The 22,537-nt window shown below is 39.7% G+C and overlaps 3 protein-coding genes and 1 long non-coding RNA gene across 6 annotated transcripts; 3 read left to right on the forward strand and 1 right to left on the reverse strand.

Moving 5' to 3' along the window:
* Positions 1-245: 245 nt before the first annotated feature.
* On the forward strand, positions 246-1,893 carry LOC106178066 (uncharacterized). Its single transcript, XR_001239910.3, has 2 exons — positions 246-404; positions 1,026-1,893. It is a non-coding gene; the product is annotated as an uncharacterized LOC106178066 (long non-coding RNA).
* LOC106178383 (uncharacterized) lies at positions 1,345-12,133 on the reverse strand. Of its 2 annotated transcripts, XM_013561533.2 has the most exons (4): positions 11,865-12,116; positions 9,974-10,180; positions 6,471-9,648; positions 1,345-6,058 (listed from the first exon to the last, which is right to left on the reverse strand). In XM_013561533.2, exons 1-3 carry the CDS (start codon positions 12,025-12,027, stop codon positions 8,435-8,437), a joined length of 1,584 nt encoding a protein of 527 aa, XP_013416987.2. In that variant the 5' UTR covers positions 12,028-12,116; the 3' UTR covers positions 1,345-6,058; positions 6,471-8,434. The 2 variants fall into 2 exon arrangements, with proteins under 2 accessions (XP_013416987.2, XP_013416996.2); XM_013561542.2 differs by lacking the exon at positions 9,974-10,180 and having other exon boundaries at positions 11,865-12,133.
* LOC106178022 (uncharacterized) lies at positions 3,957-7,434 on the forward strand. Its single transcript, XM_013561017.3, has 2 exons — positions 3,957-4,029; positions 4,445-7,434. Exons 1-2 carry the CDS (start codon positions 3,957-3,959, stop codon positions 7,432-7,434), a joined length of 3,063 nt encoding a protein of 1,020 aa, XP_013416471.3.
* A 1,671-nt stretch (positions 12,134-13,804) lies between the features above and the next one.
* On the forward strand, positions 13,805-21,837 carry LOC106178396 (uncharacterized). Of its 2 annotated transcripts, none has more exons than XM_013561552.3 (4): positions 13,805-14,254; positions 18,846-19,134; positions 20,291-20,497; positions 20,773-21,837. In XM_013561552.3, exons 2-4 carry the CDS (start codon positions 18,954-18,956, stop codon positions 21,807-21,809), a joined length of 1,425 nt encoding a protein of 474 aa, XP_013417006.2. In that variant the 5' UTR covers positions 13,805-14,254; positions 18,846-18,953; the 3' UTR covers positions 21,810-21,837. The 2 variants fall into 2 exon arrangements, with proteins under 2 accessions (XP_013417006.2, XP_086851825.1); XM_086995699.1 differs by lacking the exon at positions 13,805-14,254 and adding an exon at positions 18,069-18,517.
* The last annotated feature ends 700 nt before the right edge of the window (positions 21,838-22,537 follow it).

The following is a 22,537-nucleotide window of genomic DNA, read 5'->3' on the forward strand; positions in this document are numbered from 1 at the left end:
TATGTTCTAAATATGCTGTTCTTTGATACGAATTATCAACAAAAAAGCTTGATTAAATTGCAAAATATTTATTTGCTCGAGAATTGTTTAGAGCTGAAAAAGCAAAAAATGTTCAATCTTCTGATTGTTACAAATTGCAATTTTACGTGTACGAAACGTTTACCTCCGCCGTTCATTAAGTATTAAAAACTGTAACGCAAACTGTTGGTGACACGCCTTCTTGAGTTAAACACATAAATTACGGTGATTTAGGGCTGATTTTCAGTTGAGAAGGTTCGAAGGGAAGACTTCATTCAACAGCTTATCTACGAGACCAAGATATCGGTGCCATTGTCGCTTCAGAGTTCCAGTATCAAATATGAAGACCGCTATTGTCTTACTCCTGGTTTGCCTTACAGTAGCAGGTAAGTTAAATGTAGCGATCGTCGTTGAATTGAAAAACCAATTTACCATTATAATTATTATCGTTATTATCATTATTATAATTATTGGACTTTTAAGTCTGCAACAGTTAATTAGCATTCACGGAATACGTAGGCTCAAACAGCTTTGAGTATTCAAATATGAGTAGGTTCATATATTGTACAAATGTACGGCATAAATTTTATCTGTGAAATAATGTGAAATTATGTACTTATGGAAATTTTTCTTATAATGTGTGAACCCAAATCTGTCAAGCACTCAATAATTGCTGTTTCACGCTCGGGATAGTAACTTTTATTGCCCATAACTAAATAGTCAATTAACTTATAAATTGGGTAAATACTAATAGTATCTTTCCTTAGAAGTAAATCAACATAAATTTGCTGCATTTTTTAACGTTTGCTGAGTTTTTTACTTACTTGTTTTTTTTCTTTTGGGACTATTGTTTTTAATATTTTTTAATTCTTATATTCATTATTTTTTATACTAGTAAATCATTTCACTTTTGGATTTAAATTCAACGGCTACCTCGTATATACATATTTTTTCAGTTTCTGCTATTCATATTTGAATAAGTGTTACACAAATGCGTTTTACTTCAGCCTTTGCCAAACCCGGTAGAAAGATACGCAGTCACGGCGAAAGTACCCACAGTACTCAGTCGCCGACTTCTGCTCCGAGCACGCCGTCACCAACTTCTGCTCCGAGCACGCCGTCACCAACTTCTGGTCCAAGCACGGACACCCCTGACGATGACGAACAATAGAAATCTTTTTCTTCTTTCTATTTTGTTTCGAAATCAGAGAATTTGAAAAAAAAGCTAGATTCGCAATACAATTAACAATTATGAGAAAAGTGATAACAAGACTATAAAGACAGAATATGTGAGACGTTCTTTCCCATTTTGATGTTTTGCATTACATTTATTCTAAAATCAAAAAGTTGTCGATTACACCTGTAATACAAATCTACTAAAACATTCAGAGATATTTGATTCTTTAATGAAAGTGCAGTATTACATGATGCACACATGAAAATGACGGCATCCATCGTTGTCGTATTTCACACTGTAAGTTAACAAGATAGAAATAATGTTTTAACACCGCTTGATTAGCACGCACACACACACACACACACACACACACACAGTAGATTAATGATTCGATGTCGAATATTATGAACTATCAATTCTGCTTAAAAACTGGTTTTATTTTTAGTGAGTTGGCATTAGTTAAGTGTCAAGCTGCTGCTTGTTGTGTAATCTAAATGTTATGGAAATTCTACTGGACCCTAGGGAAGAGCTGTTGGTAGCAGGTTTTCAAAATTAGGCAATTCTACGAGATTCAGAACAGGACAGCGTCGTCCTGAGTCAACACTAATGTTATCTGTAGTTCAATGTCCAACTGAATACCTTGATTTTCTGCATGTTTCTATCTTATGAAAATTCAATAAATGTTGCACTTTCTTGCATTCTGTACTGAATCGTTTTAAGACCTGTAGATGGATTGAGGCAAGCCGGAGAGAGTCTCAAGTGTTGAAGAAATTGGGGAAATTTCAGTTTTTTCTATCAAGTTCAGAGATATATGCAAAGTTGTGCAGTTTATGCTTGTGCAATTTCGGGGCGATGGGCACGGTCTTTGGACGAGCTGCTGTCATATACAAGTGGTTTTGAAAACGGGACAAATATGTATTATGGCCATTTTCCACGATGGTTGCCAAAAGCATATCTGACCCTGTAAGACGTCCATGCAACCAAGTGTGCCATTACAATAGAAATTTCACGTACTGACAAAAGAAATTAATGATTCTGAACAGGTTTCATCAGATATTAAGTATGGTTGAACGTGTGTTTAACTTCTTAGATAAGATTAAAATATTGAGTGGGTTATGAAGGTACCCGATAAACAAAAGCGCTTAAGTATGTTCTACACAACATAATTGGCATTTTCTTACAGAGATATTCTTTGACAGAAATAAGGCGCAAATAAGCTTGTACGTTTGATCGATAAAAGAAAGAATATAACAATTTAAGCTATATTTACTTGCTACTGTAGAAACGCGGGTGTTTCAAATAAATTATTCATTAGGCATTATTTTGAACTTATATTCATGCAAGTCACGATTCACAACAACTATAATTATAATAATAATAATAATAATAATAATAATAATAATAATAATAATAAATTATATAAAGGGAGCTGTCAGAACAACTTCAACAAAACTCCGTATAGTTTCAACTCTCAGAAGTAAAAGTAAATAATCTCGAGCTCTAACTATCAGTCATGTGATCCCCGTCTACAACACAGGGCAGAAGAGAAGACAGGTCCATGAAGGATTATTCCAGAAAACAGACATTCAATTGCAAACGTTTGCAATTAAGGCGCCCACAAGACATCCAAAAATACCAGTTATGTTCATTAACATATTTGTTACTTTAATGCAGAATCCGTTAAACGAAGGTTGATAAATTGATCGAAATGAATAAGCCCACCTAAATTTTGTCGTCAATTGTTCAGGCGCATTGCTACTACATGTAAGCGAAAGTGGATTTATAATCTGTCCATTACGATTTCATAAGAGAAAAATGCCAACAGGCTTACGCAGGAAAACATGTGCTGACAACTTTCAGCATAATAAGGAATGTTTTCAGAGAATGTACTTAATGTCTGGTAGACTAGTCTGGTACGTGATACATGTATCTTCTAACTTAAATTGATTGAGGGGATCGCGTTGATAGAGTATTAATGTGAAGACTGTTTCTGATGAATAACCGTGTCATTGTACAAATATGTCCCCAAACAAGAGAAATCCAAAGGTCCACTTATTCCCTGAGGTTGTATATTTGCATGTAATCTACCCAATTAACTTCATTTTTTATTTGTTCATGTATCTTGGTCAATCCGTCAAATGTAGTTTGATTGATTCGCAACGTTTTTAATGAACCAGGCTCTGTTATTACCCATCACCGGAGGAAGTTTCACCCACAGAAACCAGATTCCTAAAAGCCTGATGCAATTAGCTTCGTCAATTAGTAGTGCTTTATTATCAATAATACGGTTTTACCGGACACGGGGATAGATAATTAAATCGTTATTATATAAAAGACCAACACGACAGTGCTTTGGGAAGTAGTTTCAGCTATCACACTAGAGCTAGTGGCAGGATTAAAAACACATCGGAGCGTTTTTATTCGCGTGAAACATTCACAACGGACTGTAAAGTGTAATTGAGAGTTTAAAGCAGGTGGGTTCCTACCCATTGTAGATGTTCATGTTTATCAGTTGCTCTAGGAAAAAACTAACGTTGCTATAAAATGGCTATCGCTTTGTACAATTTGGGATAGGTGTGATAGTGATTTTTCTGGGAAGTAAATGCAAGAAAAGTGTTTTCTTCACGACAGATATATCGACACTTTAGATATATTATAGGCAATTTTGTCTTTCCATGTAAAGTAACAAGGGCCAAATTAAAAAATGATAATAATAATATTTTGGATGACTTAATTAAAGGATTTTTCAGACTTGTACACCATGGAGGCATGGGTCTTTTGCACCATTCTTGTCGTTGTCAGCACTGTTGATGGGTTTAGTGCCATTAGTTCAGGTACGTAGATATTAGTAATGGTTATCAACACACCTTCACACTGCGTTGATGTTGTAATTTTGCTTAGATTATTTAAGGAACGCTTATCTGTCAAATTTGTCAAAATTTAGAAGATGACATGATAAACGCGTGCACGGCTATGCGTGCGTGTTGACTTAATGTGCATCTGTAAAGAGTAGTATTTCAATGCCTTCAAATTAAAAAAAAAACACCATCTACATAGTTCCTTTTACTAGACATAATTTTCTTAAGATCGTTATAAAATCATTCAATACTCCAGCTTATTAACAGTGTTTAAAACGTTAATTGTTATATATTTTATTATCATATCATTGCTTTTGATTTATTTTAATTTCGAAGAAAAATTATAAATACCATAAGGTTTTTATCAATTCCAACACTGTCTCTGAAACAGGACAGTTGCCCGAAGGACCACTAAATGAAATGACACCCAACCACAACGTGCAGGACTTAGATGATGACGACATTCTGAACTCATCCCATCCACCATCAGCTTTAAACGAGACAACACCTTCACCAGAGAGCCTTCAAAGAGGTCCCAGTCCCGTGTCAACAGCGGTCCGGTCTGGTGCAATCGCAATCACTTCTCCATTCAACCAATCGGAAAGTCAACATTCGGGACCTGATATGCATGTTGGGGGAAGCCATGTTCCAAATGGCTCTTTTGACCCGTTGCCCAGCGACCCGTATAGCACCAAAGGTACAGGAACCACTCCGTTATCGAGCGTTAATGTAAACGGCAAAACTGAATATTACTGTCAGCCAGGATCGATTCCTTCCCTCAATGGCCAGCCAGAGCCTAAGTGGTCTTGCAAAAACCGTTGCACTGATGTAGCCAAGTTCGGCGCAAAGGCGAATGAACACCTGTGCTCCTGCGACGACCTTTGTCATATGTATGGGGACTGCTGTATAGATTTCGACCGTCACTGCTCTGAACTGTTGCAACCGTCGTTTGATGTGGGGGACCCTATGTGCGTGGACCGTAGACTGCTGTTTGGTGCGAAATGTGCAGAGGACTACCACGTGGGGACAGTGATAGAGGCTTGCTTATCTCCCAGCGAGAACAGCACAGATCTAACTTACAGGATCCCCGTTTACGACAACCGCACCGGGTTGCACTTCAAGAATGTTTTCTGTGCCGTGTGTAACCGTGCAAATAACGTGACGTTCTGGACGACCTCTTTCGAGTGCACAAACCGCACGGATATCAGGGCCAATCTTTCAAGACATAATTTTGCAGACGACTTACTGTCCCTCTGCCATCTCAGCGTCCGTTCCCCGCCGCCTTTCCCTGAGCGTCCGTGCTATGACCAAGCCAAGGGAACGTGTTCGTCAGCGTGCTCCTCAAACCCGGATCTTGTCGAAAACTGTCGGAAGTACACGAGACTCGTGAAGGACACACAACTTTCCCTGACCCCCAGTGAATACATATACAACAACCCGTATTGCGCTATGTGCAATGGGGCGCAATATGAATACATCCGTGAATGGCCTAAATCAAAGGACGAGCTATCTGCATTTGCTGAGGGGAGCATTATTCCAGGCTTTTCCTATACAATCTTAATGGATTTCAGTCCCAAGGGTGGACTTCATGTAGGGGTCGTTGAAGTCGATCTTAAAACCCAGACGCGCGAGGACAAGGGGACGTTTTCCTGTGACGTCAATACCGCCGTGACCTTGACCGCAAAAGGTGATGAACGCTGTCTGGCCTTGCAGTGCCCCAGGGAGTACGAGCTACGAGACAGGGATTGTGTGCCAAAGGCACGTCTGATTCGGATCAACGTGATATTTCTTGGAATAATCACGAGACCCCCATCTTCTACCTTCGATATGGAAGTTAGCGAAATGTTAGAGAAAATAGGAAGTCGACTGCAAAAGGTGATTGAAACTAGAATTGATGTCTATGGCAACGTGTCTTGGGTCTATGGAGATGACGACACTGGAAAAAGGGCATTCGAAGACATACCGTTCTCGATGTCATGTTCATTCCACGTGATGACACCGGATACTGGAAAAGACAAATTTTGCATTCAAATTCAAACCAATGGTAGCGTGCTTATGAACATTTATCTGGCAGCTAGCTCCGAGAATGCTAATCTCTTTGAAAACACATCTCTTGATAACGTCAGTATTAATTGCACTGAAATTTACACCGACGCCGGAAACAAAGCACAAAATGATTTGAGTCAGGATGAAATGTGTCCAAAACTTTCACTAGATAACTCTGATTTTGCTCTTTGGCAGAACGGTTCTGCACTTTTATCAAACGGCTTGGTCTTACAGCCAGACGAATTTGTAGTAGAAAACAGCAGCTTGCTATTCTGTGCTGAAAAGCTTTTAAAATACAATCAAGGGACGCACCACCATGTAAATGGGACGTCATACAGAGGTCGGATTACTACAGAAAAGGGGATTCTTACCATCGTTTGTTTATGTGTATCCATGGCGAGTCTCCTTGGTAGAATTTGCTTGCAAGGAGTTGTGAAAACATTCCAAACTTTTCCAGGAAAACTTCAGTTTTGTCTCAGCCTGGCGATGTTCTTGTCCAAACTTTCGTTCCTCCTAGGTCCACCCTTAGTGGGTATTTATGAAGCGTGCGTCCCAATTGCCCTCCTGCTTCACTGGTCGACCTTGACCTCATTTTTCTGGATGAATGTCATCGCTATCGATATGTGGAGGCGTTTCCATGGCCAATCCTTAACATCCATAAATGGTCGAAGTCATAATGGTTTCAGGGCTGCTATATACGGAATTTACGCCCTTGGAATGCCTACTCTCATTGTAGTCTCGAGCGTGGTCTTTGATTTTGCCGACCTTGGCTTAGACAGCACTTTCCGTCCTGGTTTTGGATTGGGCCCGTGCTGGTTCACGCAAAAATACCCTTTAATCCTGTTTTTCGTTGCCCCTCTGGCTGTTATCATTGTAGTCAATGTCATCCTATATGTCTTGTGCTCCATATCGATATACAGTGCCATTAAAGATTCATCTAAAAAACTGAATAAGAATTCCTCGGGCCACAACTTCTGTATGTATGTGAAGCTGTTAGCTTTGACCGGCTCCACTTGGGCGCTAGGTCTTATTGCTGGAGGAACCCAAAACGAAATAGCCGAATACTTTTTCGCGGTATTGGCTGCATCGGACGGCTTCTTCGTCTTCTTGTCAACTGTCTGCACAAGGCTTGTTATCAGAGATCTGAAGAAGGTATATTGCCGACGTCTGAGTCAACGTGAGAGACGCAGAGGTGAAAACTGCGAAAGTCGTATGAGTCAATCGACTGATGGCGTTACATTGAGCACAAACCATAACCATTCACATGCCTCCAACACCAGCGTTCATGAAAAAGGCACCGAAACTGAAGTTAGCATTGCAACATCTCGCATCTAAAATGAAATTATAAGTACTGGAAAAGACTTATGTGTGCGATTTGCCATCACTCACAGTCATTGTTCGTAGATGCTTAAATGCCTGCAGACCGCCACACACACGCCTACAGTCTAGCAACACGATCGCGGTGGCGACACAAGTTAGAAGAGAGATATGTTTTGTTGTGACTTGAGGAAATGAAGACGGCAAGTGAATCCAACCTCATATTCCACCTGTTTGTACTGGTATTATTTGTGAGCTTTACGCCCATATAAATATATATTGCAGTGTAATTATACGTCTATCCATATTTTTATTTTCATCTGTACAGGAACAAACAAAATTTTGAAAGGATATTCCTACACTGTATGGCGCTTGATAATTTAACTTATTACAGCTTACATCATGACAATAAAGATATGTAGTGGAATATATTGTTCGTATGCTAGCTTTTGGCGCCTCGTACAGCAGTTAGGCTCTACCTCTCTCACCGGGAAGTTACGTCAACACCCAGAGCATGTACACCAAAGTTAGATGGACCGAATACAGTGGTGCCACCTATTGTCGGTATTGTTAAGTGCGCTGTGACGCAGTGGAGTGCTGTACACAGGAACCAAACTTTACTTTTAAATATAAAATTTTGTGAATGCAAGTTTTTTTCTGAAAATGTTCAAATAATGATGTACTGCTAATTGGGTAAGGTAATACGACTAGTTAAAGAAAAAGGCTTTTGCGCTAATTCAAATAAGGACGAGAAATTCGAAAGTTTTGGGATCCTTGTGCAAAACAGAATATATATATATGGTGTATACGAGGGGCCTGAGAGGTCTGATAATAATATGACAACCTTCTGAGCAGACGTTCCTTTTTTGGCCAAAGTCAGATGCTACCAGCAAGAAATCAAAAAAGGTTCAAAACCGACCAGTATCCAACAGACAAAAAATCAAAGCTTTCAAAAAGAAAAAGCCCCTTCCAACCGGCTAATTTCGGTCGTAGATTTTACCTGGTTCGGTGTTTGTTATCATGAGGTTTCTGGTGCACATTGGATCTGTCCACGTCCCTCAGTCAAAAAATTCTCACCGTTGGATTTAGTAACTGCAAGCCGTCGATGCGAGCGGCGCCTGCACGATCTTTCTAACAGAGCAGCATTAAAAAGCGACGCACAGCCACTGAGCACCGCCACCAATACAAAACTCAACTGAAAACAATGAAGACCGAAACACTCTGTTTCTCCGTCCGCCTTGCGGTAGCCGTAATAGTCGTAAATTGCCCCAAATAGATACTGCGCTCCCAGACCGCCAAATCCATTGCCCATTAGTATACAGCCCCAGTTGAGACCGAAATGTTTCACCCCAAATAGTTCACTGAGAATTGTCGGGGTGAGGCAGTACAAAGTGCCATTGGCCAAGCCAACTCCCAGTGTCATAATTACTAGCCAATAAAACTGATCTGCGTAAAATATGCTAATTATTAAGATTCCTGTCTGCATTATATTTGCTATTAAAAGAAATAAGACACGCGGGACCCGATTAACTAGTAAATCCGTGACGAAACCGATGATGAATTTTGAGACGGTCCCAATGGCAAAACTCAGGGTCGTGATAATAGTGCTGAATTTTTCAAAATGGAACGACTGTAAATAACTTGTAAGGTTCGCCTGTACCATGAGCTGCAGGCCGGCACAAAATATGAAATTCCAGAATAAATAATGAAAATCCCAATCCCGTAGAAGTGCAAGTCCCGTCTTGTCTACCGTTTCTGGCTCGGTACTTTTCGCTTCCGCTTCCAGGCTCGGTTTCGATTCCGTTTCATCATCTGCAGTTTCTGGTCGCTTCAGTTGCCAACTCAAACTTTTATCATCTCCTTTTCCTTCTCCATCTATAAGTCTACTACGATCATCTTCCTTTCCTCCTCCATGTTTAAATCCACCATGCACGTGATCCTCTCCCCCTATTTCCGTTTCCGGTGGGAAATTCCCTAGTGTCAGGACGCCCAAAATGCTAGCCACGCCAAATCCTATGGCTGAGAAAAGAAAAAATCCTGGTAAATCTTGTTCGTCTTCGTCGCCGTGTGTGTGACCGTTCATGAAGAAAGCTCCGTAAATCGCAGAAACGGCAGCAGGTCCACCACTAAATGAGGCGTCTAGAATCCCTATGACGGTTCCTCGGTGCTTTTTGGAGAAATTGTTGATGTTCGTAATCATAGCGGCCATGTATGAGAATATTGCGCCAAATCCTGTTGAAAATGAGTTCAAAATCATGTAAGTGTTATTGGCGTCTGGAGAGAGAGGCCATTACGTCCACAAAAGTAAAACAAAAGATGTATAAAAAAATATCAAAGGCGGTCAGATGATCGAACCATTGTAATTCACACATCTAATTTACATTGGCAGACTCTACAACAAACAAAGTTCCATTGAAAAAACATTGCAAAAACTGATAAAAAAAGATTGAATCAATTTTTAGAGAGAAATCCTAACGTACAAATACGCAAATTGCCAACAGACTGCATCGTTAGTTATTGTATACTCCAATAATTTAAATTCCCCTGAAAGACTTACCAGCTAAAAGAAAGTAAATATAAAGTAGCCAATAAGAATGGATGTAGAATGCAACCATTTTGGTGGTCGACCATATTAAGGTGAAGGACCCAACTGTGAGAATAAGAGCTACGAATGAGGCCACACGTCCGCCAAATCGTTCCGCACAGTAACCAGCCGGAAATCCGACTGATATCCCTATGTTACCCATGGACGCCACCAAGTCCACTGCAATAAAAGAAGTGATTGAAATCCCATATCGTTTCAAAACTTCTAAAGCATTCGCCTTATTATAAGTATGGTAGTCGCCATCAGAGCAAAATCTAGCTTCTTGCGTTACTTAAAGGCGTTTTTCTGTCTTCTATTTCTTCTTCAATTACTTATTTGTTCAATTATTTATTTATTTTGACTTATCACTCTTTATCATTTAGAAGTTCTTTATTTATTGACATATATCCACATTAAATGTTCATCCATCATACCACTACCTTATACAAACACAGTGTGAACAGCTTTCTAAGCCACGAAGTGCCCAGATATTTAAAGTGTCAAAAACTGACAACAGTGAGAGCCTCAAAGACTTTTAGTCCCTGAACATTGTCAACTATTAAGCAAAAAAAATTTTTACCAATTCATCCAAAAAATTTAATGCTAATGTAATGTGTTTTAGAAAATGTTAAAAAAATATTTAGGCTAATGTTTGCTTCAGAATAATACTTTTTGTATTATAAATGTACCATTCCACTTTTGGTTGTAAAATAAACATTATTTTTATAAACATAGGGTATCCAGGGAAACCTCCGAAAGAAACCTGGCGTTTGGCAACAAACTGATAACCTGCTCTCTAGTAAAAAAGATTGTTTTTGAGAAACTGTATGTTATACCCAGTACACCTGTTACATGGTGTGAATCATAGAGGTTTATGGGAGATATATCTCATTCTTCAAATCAATGATTAACCGACCACGCCATCGGCATATATTGTTCAGTGGAGGAGGTACCTCTCAGTACAACGAGGACTGATGATAAATATTGAGAATTATCTTCAACAATTATTAACCAACGCTGTGTCAACAACTATATCGCCTATCATGTCATCACTAGCGACTGCCAAACTACCCCATGTCCATAGGACAGATCCAACTCTGTGGCCTCTCTCGCCGAGTGCAATCAGCTTAACTACTTGACCCTCCTCCCCTTGTTTCCAACATACTCGTATTATCACCGGTTTCTCTGTGTTTCACTCAACCCCAGGAGGAGGGGTGTCAGTCATTTGATCTGATTGCACTCGGCGAGAAGGACCGCGGAGTTGAATCGATTTACGTAGACCGATGGTGTCTGTGGGAATGAGACCAAAGATTGGTTGAAGGATGGTAAATAAGTGCCTAAACTGTCAACTCAAATGGGAAATGTTGTCCCTGAATTGTAGGTATTCATAATATATTCTTACAGATCTGATACATCTTCGGAAAGAAAAAAAATCGCTGTTTGTTTTAACTTTGTGGCATTTGATTCCGTTGACTAAAAAACATATCAGTGTAAGTCCACTTAGAGAATGATATTGCAACTATACGGCAAATCGTAAGAAATATCTATTGTGTCGAACCAATGGGCACTTTCGTGTTAATGAACTAACACAGGTTTTATTGACTGATGTTGGCCAAACTATTTAAGTCATATAGTTGCCTCCACCTTTCGCCTAAGGCCAATTTCTGACTCTGAGCCTAAAAGAAAAGAGACACGTCACTGTGGGCTACCTCAATTACATAAAATATCACATTTTTGTATGAAATAAATTTAAACGCGAAAAACCGACAAGAAATTTAATTTGCTGTCGTGGAACATTAAGAGGGGTGCGTACTGCTATGCATATTTTACAAATTAGTGTTAATATTTTTTTTGAAATATTTACCTTGCGATTGTTGCAAATCAAAGGTCTGCTTTACAGCCAATTGGTAGGCGTTGAAAGCGTAGATGGAGCCTGCAAACCCCATTCCAAGACAGCCTACAAAGAGAGCAAATATTCTGAGAACGACGACGACTCGGTCCATAGCGGTGCATTTCACTGACACCATGAAAGATAATTATATAGGAACAACTTCAGCTACAGAGTAACAAATCCCATCTGCGCGTGCGTTGGGACAAGAGGCAGACGATAAATGATTACGCCATTCGCTTGATAACGCAGAGTGATAAGGGCGACAATGATGATAGAGGCCTGAACAAGGGTGAAAATATCCTCATGACTAAACAACACAGCCAAGTTGGGTAAATCAGATTTGGAAATAAAAAATCGCCTCTACTACATCTACACACACTGGACAATAGAAGTGTCACCCCTACTGAACCACCAATACTTTAGGGGAGATAAATGACTGTGGAATGATATGCTCCTGGTATCATTTTATTAACATCAGATTTCACAAAAAGACCAACAATACAATTCCATGGTACAGCGGTTTTATACTCATTAGTCACATTATAAGTAGACCAGGCATTATAACTTTGATTACTCTGATTCAGGGGGTGACATGTGTGTGCATGTAGGTGCCTTCTTTATCCAGTGTTAAAACGTTAGCCATTTTATAGTACATTTAACCTGAGTCACTCTAAGCCCTTTCATCGCGGATAATACCCTGATAGCACATTTGTATCATATGGTCGTTATATGCATATGTGCATTCAGGTACGGAGATATATTGCGCCTGAAACAATTGTACCTGAAATATGTCTCACAAATGCGTTTTAAATGCGGGGCTTTGGCCAGATGTGTGAGATGAGATATAGAGCAAGAGAGCTAGCACATGTACAATCATTTTGAAAGATCTAAATTGCAGCTGATATCCTAATCGACGCTGTCTTAATTTGCAAATCTAGGCAAATTTCGACTAGATAAGGGTTCAAAAATAGGATGAGTTTTAACGACGCGCTTTACCAAAGCCAGTGCTAAATGTATATATATATATCATATGCCTTGCAAATGAAAAACAAACGACACTTTCCAGCGCCATAAATTAATTCGCTTATCGATGTGACATATAAAACTATTTGAGGGTGTGTGTTCTTTCGTGTCAAATGGCAGTATTATACAGTATTATACTTTCGTATCAAATGATTACAATTTTCTTGCACTTGCACTTTCTGTAAACACGTCGCTCAAGTGATATATATATATATATATATATATATATATATATATATATATATATATATATATATCACTCACGATCTATCAAACGCAGTAGGGGAGACCGGAGCTAGTTGAACCCCGGGGTAAGTTGGCGAACCATCAATTTATGACAAAGTAACTATGGGGTAAACGAATTGACCACATCATTTTGTAAAGTGACTGTATCCAACAGTGCTAAGAAAGCGTCGGCAGTGAGTCCAAGTGTCCAAATGAAATAATTTAGCATATTAAAGTAAAATTATTAAAGAGACTTGATGGGGGCCAACTTACCCTGGGGTCCAACTAGCCCGGTCTCCCCTATCTATGCATCACATATACAGTCGCCTTAGACTCCCTGTCATATGTTTAAAATTTAATTCAGAAATGTGATGAAGTCCAACACAGTTAAAATATTAAGGAAAAAATAAATAAACCAATCAACTTATGCCCTTACCAAGGCACGATGTGAAAACGGTCTCCGCGTATTTTTGTCTGTCTATACACCTGTAGGCCTACGCGGGGAAGGGGGGGGCATGCAATTATCTCTAGATTGTATCTTAATTGTCTAAATTTTTGATAGATACATGCATTTATTAATTGATGAAAGCATGAAAGGCCGTAAACGGAAGCTACTATGCGCACCAGCACCCAAGCGCAGTCTAACTCACAGCGAGATAAGTGGAATGAGACGATATTCAAATGAGGCTATTATGTGCGTTGTGAAAGCCGTCAACAAGGGGTTACAAATATATCTACCTCGTCTCTACCAGGGACTTTTAGGTAGCACTGGGTTAAATTAAATACTGCATGAACGAAGCTTGGGCACTGACAATAGACAACACGCTGACGATACAAGAACGCTTCCATATAGGGCACCTAAAGCATTACTTTTGCCTAGCAGGTGACATAAGGATTGTGCCAAGTGTACTTGTGACTTTCAACTTGTTTATGAGTAACTGACAAGCAAATAAGTAGTGTTGGAATCGGAGACATTGGCTTTGGTAGTGACTGTGACAGGATCTTAACTGCTCAGTAACGGATGCGCCCACTTTCCTGGTACACGAGACTAGCCAGCGGTGCAACACGAGGGGAGAGCAGTGTGAACAGAAGAGATATCAAATCGTCGCATGCTCGTGAGTATTATAGCTTATATTTATATTACAGCTTATAGCCACGTGCACAGTTCACCCCTTGAGAACAAAATACCCTACCCTCTTCTTCCCTCTACCAGGGTGGCAGATAGGCCCCTATTATAGGGAAAAGTGAAAACGCCATAGATAGTCAGGTAGTCAAAGTCAGAGATAGTAAAATGACCGCCTATTTCTCTAAAAACTTATCCTGTGAATATCCTGTGAAAAGTCAACCTGGGTAACCCTCAACCAGGGTCACAGGTTTTTTACTAGATATTCAGCGATATGTCGCTTTCTAATGTATGACAAACACCCCTGCGTTGGTGAAAAGCGTACATAACATCTGAGGCCTGGTAGAGGGTAAAACAATGCCCAGTCTTGTTATAACCAGCATGCATGTAGGTCATGTATGCGTCGGATGTGTACCTTAATTCCATCTCTCACGACTCACAGTTGCAGTATGGCCAAGGAGATACATAAATTCCTCTGTATGACTAACTGGTGTGTCACTTCAATCTATCTTGGGTCCTAGCTTCAATATAGGATTCATTCTACCAAGAGACTTGAGTTAAATTGAAGTTACCCATCACATAGCCATATGCACTGTGACTGTAGTATACATGTTTACATGTATCTGATGCTTAAATGTAATATAGAATTATTTATTTTACAAAGAGACTGGAGTTGTATGTATCACCCAGTCGTGCATAGCGTTCGTGTCACTTGTATTTTATAATGGGCTCGTTGACTCGTAGCGACCTGCACGCGTTGCATACCTGATCACTGCGGCACCCCACTGAAGCACAAAAAAGTTGCTACTGTTAAACATGACAGTTTTTGTAATATGGTGATGCACTGCTATCTCCGACTGACCGGCCGGGGTCGTAATGCATCCCCCCCCCCTCCAACCCCGTTTTTGCGTGTCTTGCTGTTCGCCTTTTCTCCTACAGTGTACAACCCCTTATTAAATTTTCGTTGTTATGGCTGTTTCCCAACTGTCGGCACGCAGAATAACGTAAAAATTAAAAAAAAAAAAGGTTAAATGAATTCTAAAAAAAGTGAAGCGATTGGAGCAGAATCGTATAAGTGAAGATGATTAAAGTTTGCTGGTGGAGAGGGGGGAGGGGAGAGCAAAATTATGAAGTAAATATAAGGTCCTAATAACCATGAAATATTTTTGGACAATTTATAGAAACTCTCTCTCTTTCTCTCTCTCTCTCTCTCTCTCTCTCTCTCTCACACACACACACACACACACACACAACTCCTCTAAGAGACAGCGACATTCCAGTTGTTTGTAAAAGAACTGTTCATTTACATTTTAATTTTAAAAAATAGTCACAGTAAAAAGTCTATCTGTTTCTAGCAGTAGGCCCTTATTTCATGGAGTAAAAATTGCACTGTCTTCGAAACGAAGTTCGTGTCACTTCCAATGACATATAGGTTGGTGAATGACCTTTATCCGACCAAAAGACTGTTGTATAATACTGTCCTAAAATTTCATTTAAACTATTTCGAAGCATAAGAGCCCAGCTCAGTAATTTCTCGGTCTGATTCTGGTCGCAGTGAATACGAGTTTACAATAGTTGCAGATAGCTGCACGCGCGTCACTCCCGCTTAGTTTATTTGGACTGGTTTGCAGGCAGCGAGATACGCAGTTCATGCACTGATGAGGGGCAAGGGAGATAATAGAGATTTTTTACGGGTAATTTCACCTTTTTTTTTTTTTTTTTTTTTGGAACAGCATAAGCCTCGCGTGACGTGTACCACACCTTAAATGTGGTATGGAATATTTTTCTGATGTTACGTTTTTTATGTTCCTCTTAAGCTCTTAGAGACACTATATAACGTGAGTGTACGGTGGTAATATCAGATCTGTTTACTTGATTGCCTATTTTTCTACATTTACAATTGTGAATTTTTTTTACTCTCTCCTCACGTTGAAATAAATTATATAGTTCATTGGTTTAGCTATGCATGTAGGCCTACTTGCAATAGGCCTTCATTCCAATATGAAACATCGGACATAAAAATTAATGGCTACGGCTCAATATGAATAATGTATCCTAAATTGTATCGTTTATCAGGATCGCCGACATAATTACAGACTTGACATTTAATATGGAATATTTCAGTTTTGAAGGTATACCTAGGTAAAAATGCGTTCTTTTAAAAAGAAATTCAGATTTCATATAAGACATCTGACTGGAGAAGTGTAAAGTCAGGTGTGTCGCTGCCAATTAACTGACTACCAAGTCTGTTGCACTGCTGCCTTGTGTAATATGCAGTAATTTAATAGGGCAGTGTTCCTTTGGGCTGGTCAAAGCTTGGCTTTGGCGAAGGATGGTTCTGTCAAAAAAGTATCCATATGTCGGCAAATACTGCATAGAAGAATTTGAATTTTTGCATGCCAGCGGTCGGTTTTGCAGTGCGTAAAATGAGTTAAGCAGCGTTTTACAAAACTGTTAAGCTGTGCCAGAATGGCGCGAAAAACACAGACATTGCCAGACAGATTATTGTGTCAAACGGAACGGTCTACACAGTTTTATAGAGTTATGTTCAGTTTGAGGCACTACACAGAGACCAAGCCCAATGCATCGACGTCTTACCACCAGTGTATAGGACTCACTGTCCTTCAGGATATGCTGCTGCAATTAAACCAAAACCACCCAGTCTGTTTTGAATGAGGAACAAATTGTCACCAAAACTTGTTTTTCAAGGCTCTTAGCGAACACCAAACTGATTTCAGCAGGTTAGGATTCCAGGCGACCTCTGAGGAAGCCACTGTAAACAGCGAAGCAGCCTAGTCTGTTTCTCTAATGAATTGGGGACCATGACAGTTTCTGGGTAAAACACTGAAACCGCGTGGCTTTCTTTATTAAGGTCAATTTTCACCTGTACCGCTAAACTGGTCAAAACAGAGTTTACAGACATTCTGAAGAGGCCTTCGACGAAACGTGTGCCACTTCTTAAGTGACTAGGGTCATTGACAGTGTCAGTATTTGGAGTGGATACCACATTGGTGCCAAAACACCAATGGTAGTCATCGATGAAAACCTGAACCAGATCAAATAAAGGAATAATCTGGGAACCACTTGACTATTATTTGATAGGGGGCACCTTAGGAACAATTTTAGGTTGCAGGGTGAGGTTGCCGGTTCACACAGAGCACATTAAATAGCAGATAACTTACAGAACCAAGGGAATGAGTAGCTACCTTGGTCATCAAAGTCGCCATATTTGAACCACATAGACAATATGTGGGTAGGTTATTACTCGCCGAATCAACGGCCTGCATGTCCTACATCAAAACTGAGCCAGATTGGACAAGTTTTAACCGTATTCTGGAATTTTATTCCAGATTAAACTCTAAAAAGCCTATCATAAGAAATGCCTTGCGGCTTGAAAGCTCTGGTAGCAGCAAGATGAGGTCAAGCGTAACAGCGACTGTTGCTGTGACTAGACACTGACATGGGGGGCCTGTGTGGGGCGTGTAACTCTTTTAAAGACAATAATTAGGAAAATATAAATATCCAAAATATCGCTCTCAATGGTTGTCGTATGACTTAAAATAGGCAATGTATTTTTGTTTGCTTCACTGACGAATTCAATTAATGAACTGATGTCACAATGACATCGAAGAGATTATCAAAAGTTATTAAAACACGATTTTAATCCTTATTTTCATTTATCAGTCAGCAAAATAGGAAAAAAATTGATGAATTATGTTTTGGAAAAAATATTCCATTTTAATGTCAAGTCTGTATATGCTATATATATATGAGTTGGCACAGGTCAGCCATTTGTTAAATCCTGCCATCGTTAGCCAACTTCACAAATAGCCAACTACGCAAAGTCGACTTTACGATGCTGGTCAGACAGCTTTTAGGAAAGATTGGTCCGGGATCAATATTTGACACACCCAAATGGGGTACTGCCGTCACTGGGTAAAAATCTTCGTCATGAGGACAACCACTGATTTGCTAAAAGAACAGGCATCGATTAGCGATCTCTTAGATTCCTGATGAAACGCACCTTAGTTGGTTGAATCTTTATATAGCCTGATGTGTTACAACTGTAGCGCCAACACTGACTTAAAAAGACATGATGTGTAACGAATGCCCAAAGTGAGAGTTCCAGAGCTCGAAAAACAACTATCGTGTTGCCGTTAGCAGACATTTCATCGTGGGCAGAAAAGTGGTAGCATCAGTGCTCTGGACTTGTAGGCAGTGAACGACCTTTTAAGCTGTAAAGCTGGAAGTAGGGGTATCAATCTAGACTTAACTACTGTGGTGGCAAAAGTAAATTTCGACAAGACGTTCAAAATGGCTTTTTTCCTAGGTCAATGTCAATTAAGTCTGGTTCGCTTGAGATTTATTAGTAGGGGACTGGTGTTTTTTTTTTTTTTTACCTTGTTTTATTATCATACAATTTCATTTCCTTTATTTCATTTTATTATATTTAATCTTAATTATTTTAATTTTGTTTAATATACAAAACTTTTATTCATATTCGTCTTGATGGCAGCGTGTTAAACGGAAGATGACTGGGCACTCACTCCATCATACTGATCGCTTTATTATTTTTAATTCAGATCTCCAACTTGCAGTTGCATGGACATCGTATCCGAACTGATGTATCAAAGGACAGAACTGTAGTTCACCATAACTAACGTCGAAGCAGAAAATCAAAGCTCTCCAAAATGCCGAGAACATTTTTAGCTATCTTGGAAAGACTTGGGGAGTTTTTCAGGCGTACTTCCGTACAGCAGGTCCTTGTCCTCGTCGCGGGGTGTCTTGGGATCGCTTTCGCCGGGACGATCTTCGCTTTTAGCTCGTTTCAACTGGCGCTGAAACAGAGATATTCCTTCTCACAATCTACGGGTAAGTGTCACGCTTCTGCTGGACTACAAGTGAATTGAATGAACCGTTCTTGTTTTGTTTCCTTTTAGGCTTTGTTAAAGGCACACAAAGAGCGCATTCTCAACGAATTAAGCCAGGCTTTACAAAGCCGGTGACCTAAAAATGGCGGACGTACATGAAAGAAAAACCGCCTAATCTTTTAATAGTCTCTCCGCCTCCCCACACGTCGTCCCTGCGGGGTACAGTAATTAAATCTCGGCTCCGTTCGCCATGCGGAAGCTACCTGAGAAATATTAAGTGCGCATGCTCACCGGTTAAACTCGTGGTGAAGAAGGCATAGCGGCTGAAGGCGATCGAAAAAAAAAAAAAAAAAGCTCTTCTGTTCTATTATCTTTGAAAACAGAGACGAAAAAGGAATAATTTGGCCCGTAGAGCAGCAATGAATCGACTATCTAAGGAGATAATATCACCAGAGATATTCACGGAAATATTAATGTTCGGAGCCGAGATTTAATTACTGTACCCCGCAGGGACGACGTGTGGGGAGGCGTGTGAGAGGCGGAGAGACTATTAAAAGATTAGGCGGTTTTTCTTTCATGTACGTCCGCCATTTTTAGGTCACCGGCTTTGTAAAGCCTGGCTTAATTCGTTGAGAATGCGCTCAAAGAAAACCAACACGAAATCCCTAACCGTTTACTCTAATGCCATTTTTACAATATAAACGTTATCCTTGTCTTGTGTTGGTACAGTATTAATCCAAATCACCATTATATTCATCAGTCTTTTTTCTACGTAAAATAACACATATCGTAATATAGACAAACCGGAAAACCATCCTTTTCCATGTACGGTTATCTGAAATACACACACATGCACACATATATCGACCATTATCATAATTTTATGTATTTCAGAGTAATATTGTCATGTGAACGTAAGAGCTTTGAAACTAATTGTTTTCCCAGTAACCTGTTAATACAATTGGTCAAATTTTGAATAGCGTACATTTATCTGGAACTGCATTAGACTTTAAATGACATTCATTGAGATACCATTAAAGGATTATGCGGTTTTCCTTTCATGTAGGTCCGCCATATTTAGGTCTCGGCCGTGCTAGACCTCGGCTCTTCTCGATGTGAATGCTCTCTAACACCGTTCATGCCTTTCCTCATTTTAGTTGAAAACATAGCCTCCTTGGGAAACATGGGTATTGCGTTTGGTGTCCTCCCAGGGTATCTGACCGACAAATATGGCGGGAAACTTACGCTGTTTATTGCAATCATCTTACAGTCGGGTGCATATGTGGTGCTGTGGTCTGCGGCTCCTCTCGTGAGTTTCTATAACAGAGAGGCCTGGTTATTACATCTGTATTTCTTCTTCGTGGGTGAGTATGTTTAACTTTTATTATTAGCTCAATGTCTCTTGGTGTTGTCTATGTTTCAGTCTTAGAGCATTTGCATAATTAAAAATGTCAATATGAGTTAAGGGCGTTATTGTAAAAGACGGGGGGGGGGATATTTTGGGGCAACCCGACCGTGGTTAGGGTGGTGGGGGGGGGGGGGGGGGGAGGATGGAGGGTTATGAAATGGTGGCGCTATGAAAATCTCCCCAATAAGTTTGAAGATAACATATCACATTAATGTGTTTTCGGTGTTACAGGTTTAGGGGGCAGTTTCACGTACTTCAGCATACTCACAATTAATGTTGGAAACTTCCCTCGCCGACACCATGGCAAGGTGATCGGTCTCTTGGATGCCTTCCTCAGTGCAGGGAAAGCTGTGTGCGCAGGTATATATGGTGGCCTCTTCGTCAATGGACACATTAACGGAGACGAAAGAAAACAAGACCTAGCAGGGTATTTCATAACAATTGCAGTACTGGTTGCAGTAGTGAATACAATATGTCTGCTGACCCAGAAACGCTTTCCACCGGAACCAGAAGTGGATCGGGGTGAAGCAGACGACAGCATTGAGTTGGTGACTCAAAATTCCGAACCTAGTGAAAGCACAAGTTTGACACAAGTCAAACCCCATATAAGCGAGGACGATCAAACGATCTTAGTTTTATTTAAAGACTGGGACTTCTGGTACATGCTGCTCATCGTGACGTTTGGCACATCGGTACAATTAACTATCATTGCAAATTATACACTCTTCCTGCAGTCATTCGGCCATGAAGAGCTTAACGTCGCTTTTACTGTCGCTTCCCCCTTAGTCGGCTGCTTTGCTAAGGCTTTCAGCGGGCTTTTGTCTGACTTTGTGATCAAGGAACTCCCAAGGGAATATTTCGTGCTTATAACAGCCGCAGCACAAACTATTATTTTGGTACTATTCATCTTTTATGGAGATAGTGTACTTATGATGATCTTCCTTGTTATCGGAATCAACATACCCAATGGGGCGTTATGGAGCCTGGCGCCCGTTATAACCGTTGAGATTTTTGGATTGAAGCACCTCGGGAGGAACTGGGGCTTCTTTCAGGCCGGAAGTTGCATTGGTGTTGTCGTGCTTCAAAGGATATATGGCGCCTTATATGATTATTATGGTTATATTGACGCCACGACCGGCGAAACAAAGTGCTTCGGGCGCAAGTGCTTCATGCTCAGCACAACTGTTTCCGCTGTACTCAGCGCATGCTCGGTGCTTCTTCTAATTGGACTTTTGGAACGAAAATACAATGCACTAAGAAAAAGATAATGTTGGATTAAAACTTTAGAGAACATGTCGTTTGTGCAATACGTTTTCATTCTATCATAAATTTATATAAATAATTGGCATTTTGTACAAAGTTTTCAAAAGTATATTGGATACTGATATACTGTAGTTTTCTATACTGTAGTTTTCCCTGCTTTAGTCTAGACATTATATAATGTATATCAAACTGTATATGGTAATCACTCTGCGGATTACTTCTTGTATTTGTATTTGATCATGCCCGGATGTAGGGCGATAGTCAATAAACTTCTGATCTGATCTATAACTGAAAATAATAAAATATATAGAATAAAATTTGAATTTCCTTTTATACCTAGTAATATTTTAAGTCGAGAACCCAGCTTCAGTTGGACCTATAACAGGGCCTACAGTTCACAAAATAAATAAATAAATAAATAAATAAATCATCTATCGATTAATCTTTGCACATTTGGTTATATATTGGCCTGTATATAAGGCAATAATCTGAACAGCCGATTCACGGAAGCATTCAAATATAAAATGGCCTGCCAATTAAATTTCTTAAGTGATAATTATAACATTTGAAAACTGGAGATGAAACTTATAATTGGCATGTCAGGTTTGAAAATATACATATGATTTTTATCAGAAATTTTGAAGGCTTATGTACAAACTTACATAATGATGACGTCGGTGGGACGTTCTATTTAAATCTCGCGATGCTGAGATATAACGAGACCAAAATCAAG

This window comes from Lingula anatina, chromosome 9, assembly GCF_051362555.1.
Source record: "Lingula anatina isolate TDL-2025a chromosome 9, LinAna3.0, whole genome shotgun sequence".
NCBI classification, from domain to species: Eukaryota; Metazoa; Brachiopoda; class Lingulata; order Lingulida; family Lingulidae; genus Lingula; species Lingula anatina.

What these genes read in the sequence shown, in the direction of transcription:
- LOC106178383 (XM_013561533.2), bottom strand. Translation starts at nt 12,027, where the DNA reads ATGGTGTCAGTGAAATGCACCGCTATGGACCGAGTCGTCGTCGTTCTC. An exon ending in TGATTTGCAACAATCGCAAG is followed by an intron (nt 10,181 to 11,864) that starts GTAAATATTTCA and finishes CTTTTATTGCAG; the next exon opens with TGGACTTGGTGGCGTCCATG. An exon ending in TATTTACTTTCTTTTAGCTG is followed by an intron (nt 9,649 to 9,973) that starts GTAAGTCTTTCA and finishes CATTTTCAACAG; the next exon opens with GATTTGGCGCAATATTCTCA.
- LOC106178396 (XM_013561552.3), top strand. Translation starts at nt 18,954, where the DNA reads ATGCCGAGAACATTTTTAGCTATCTTGGAAAGACTTGGGGAGTTTTTC. An exon ending in TTCCTTCTCACAATCTACGG is followed by an intron (nt 19,135 to 20,290) that starts GTAAGTGTCACG and finishes TCCTCATTTTAG; the next exon opens with TTGAAAACATAGCCTCCTTG. An exon ending in TCTGTATTTCTTCTTCGTGG is followed by an intron (nt 20,498 to 20,772) that starts GTGAGTATGTTT and finishes TCGGTGTTACAG; the next exon opens with GTTTAGGGGGCAGTTTCACG.
- LOC106178022 (XM_013561017.3), top strand. Translation starts at nt 3,957, where the DNA reads ATGGAGGCATGGGTCTTTTGCACCATTCTTGTCGTTGTCAGCACTGTT. An exon ending in GTTTAGTGCCATTAGTTCAG is followed by an intron (nt 4,030 to 4,444) that starts GTACGTAGATAT and finishes TCTCTGAAACAG; the next exon opens with GACAGTTGCCCGAAGGACCA.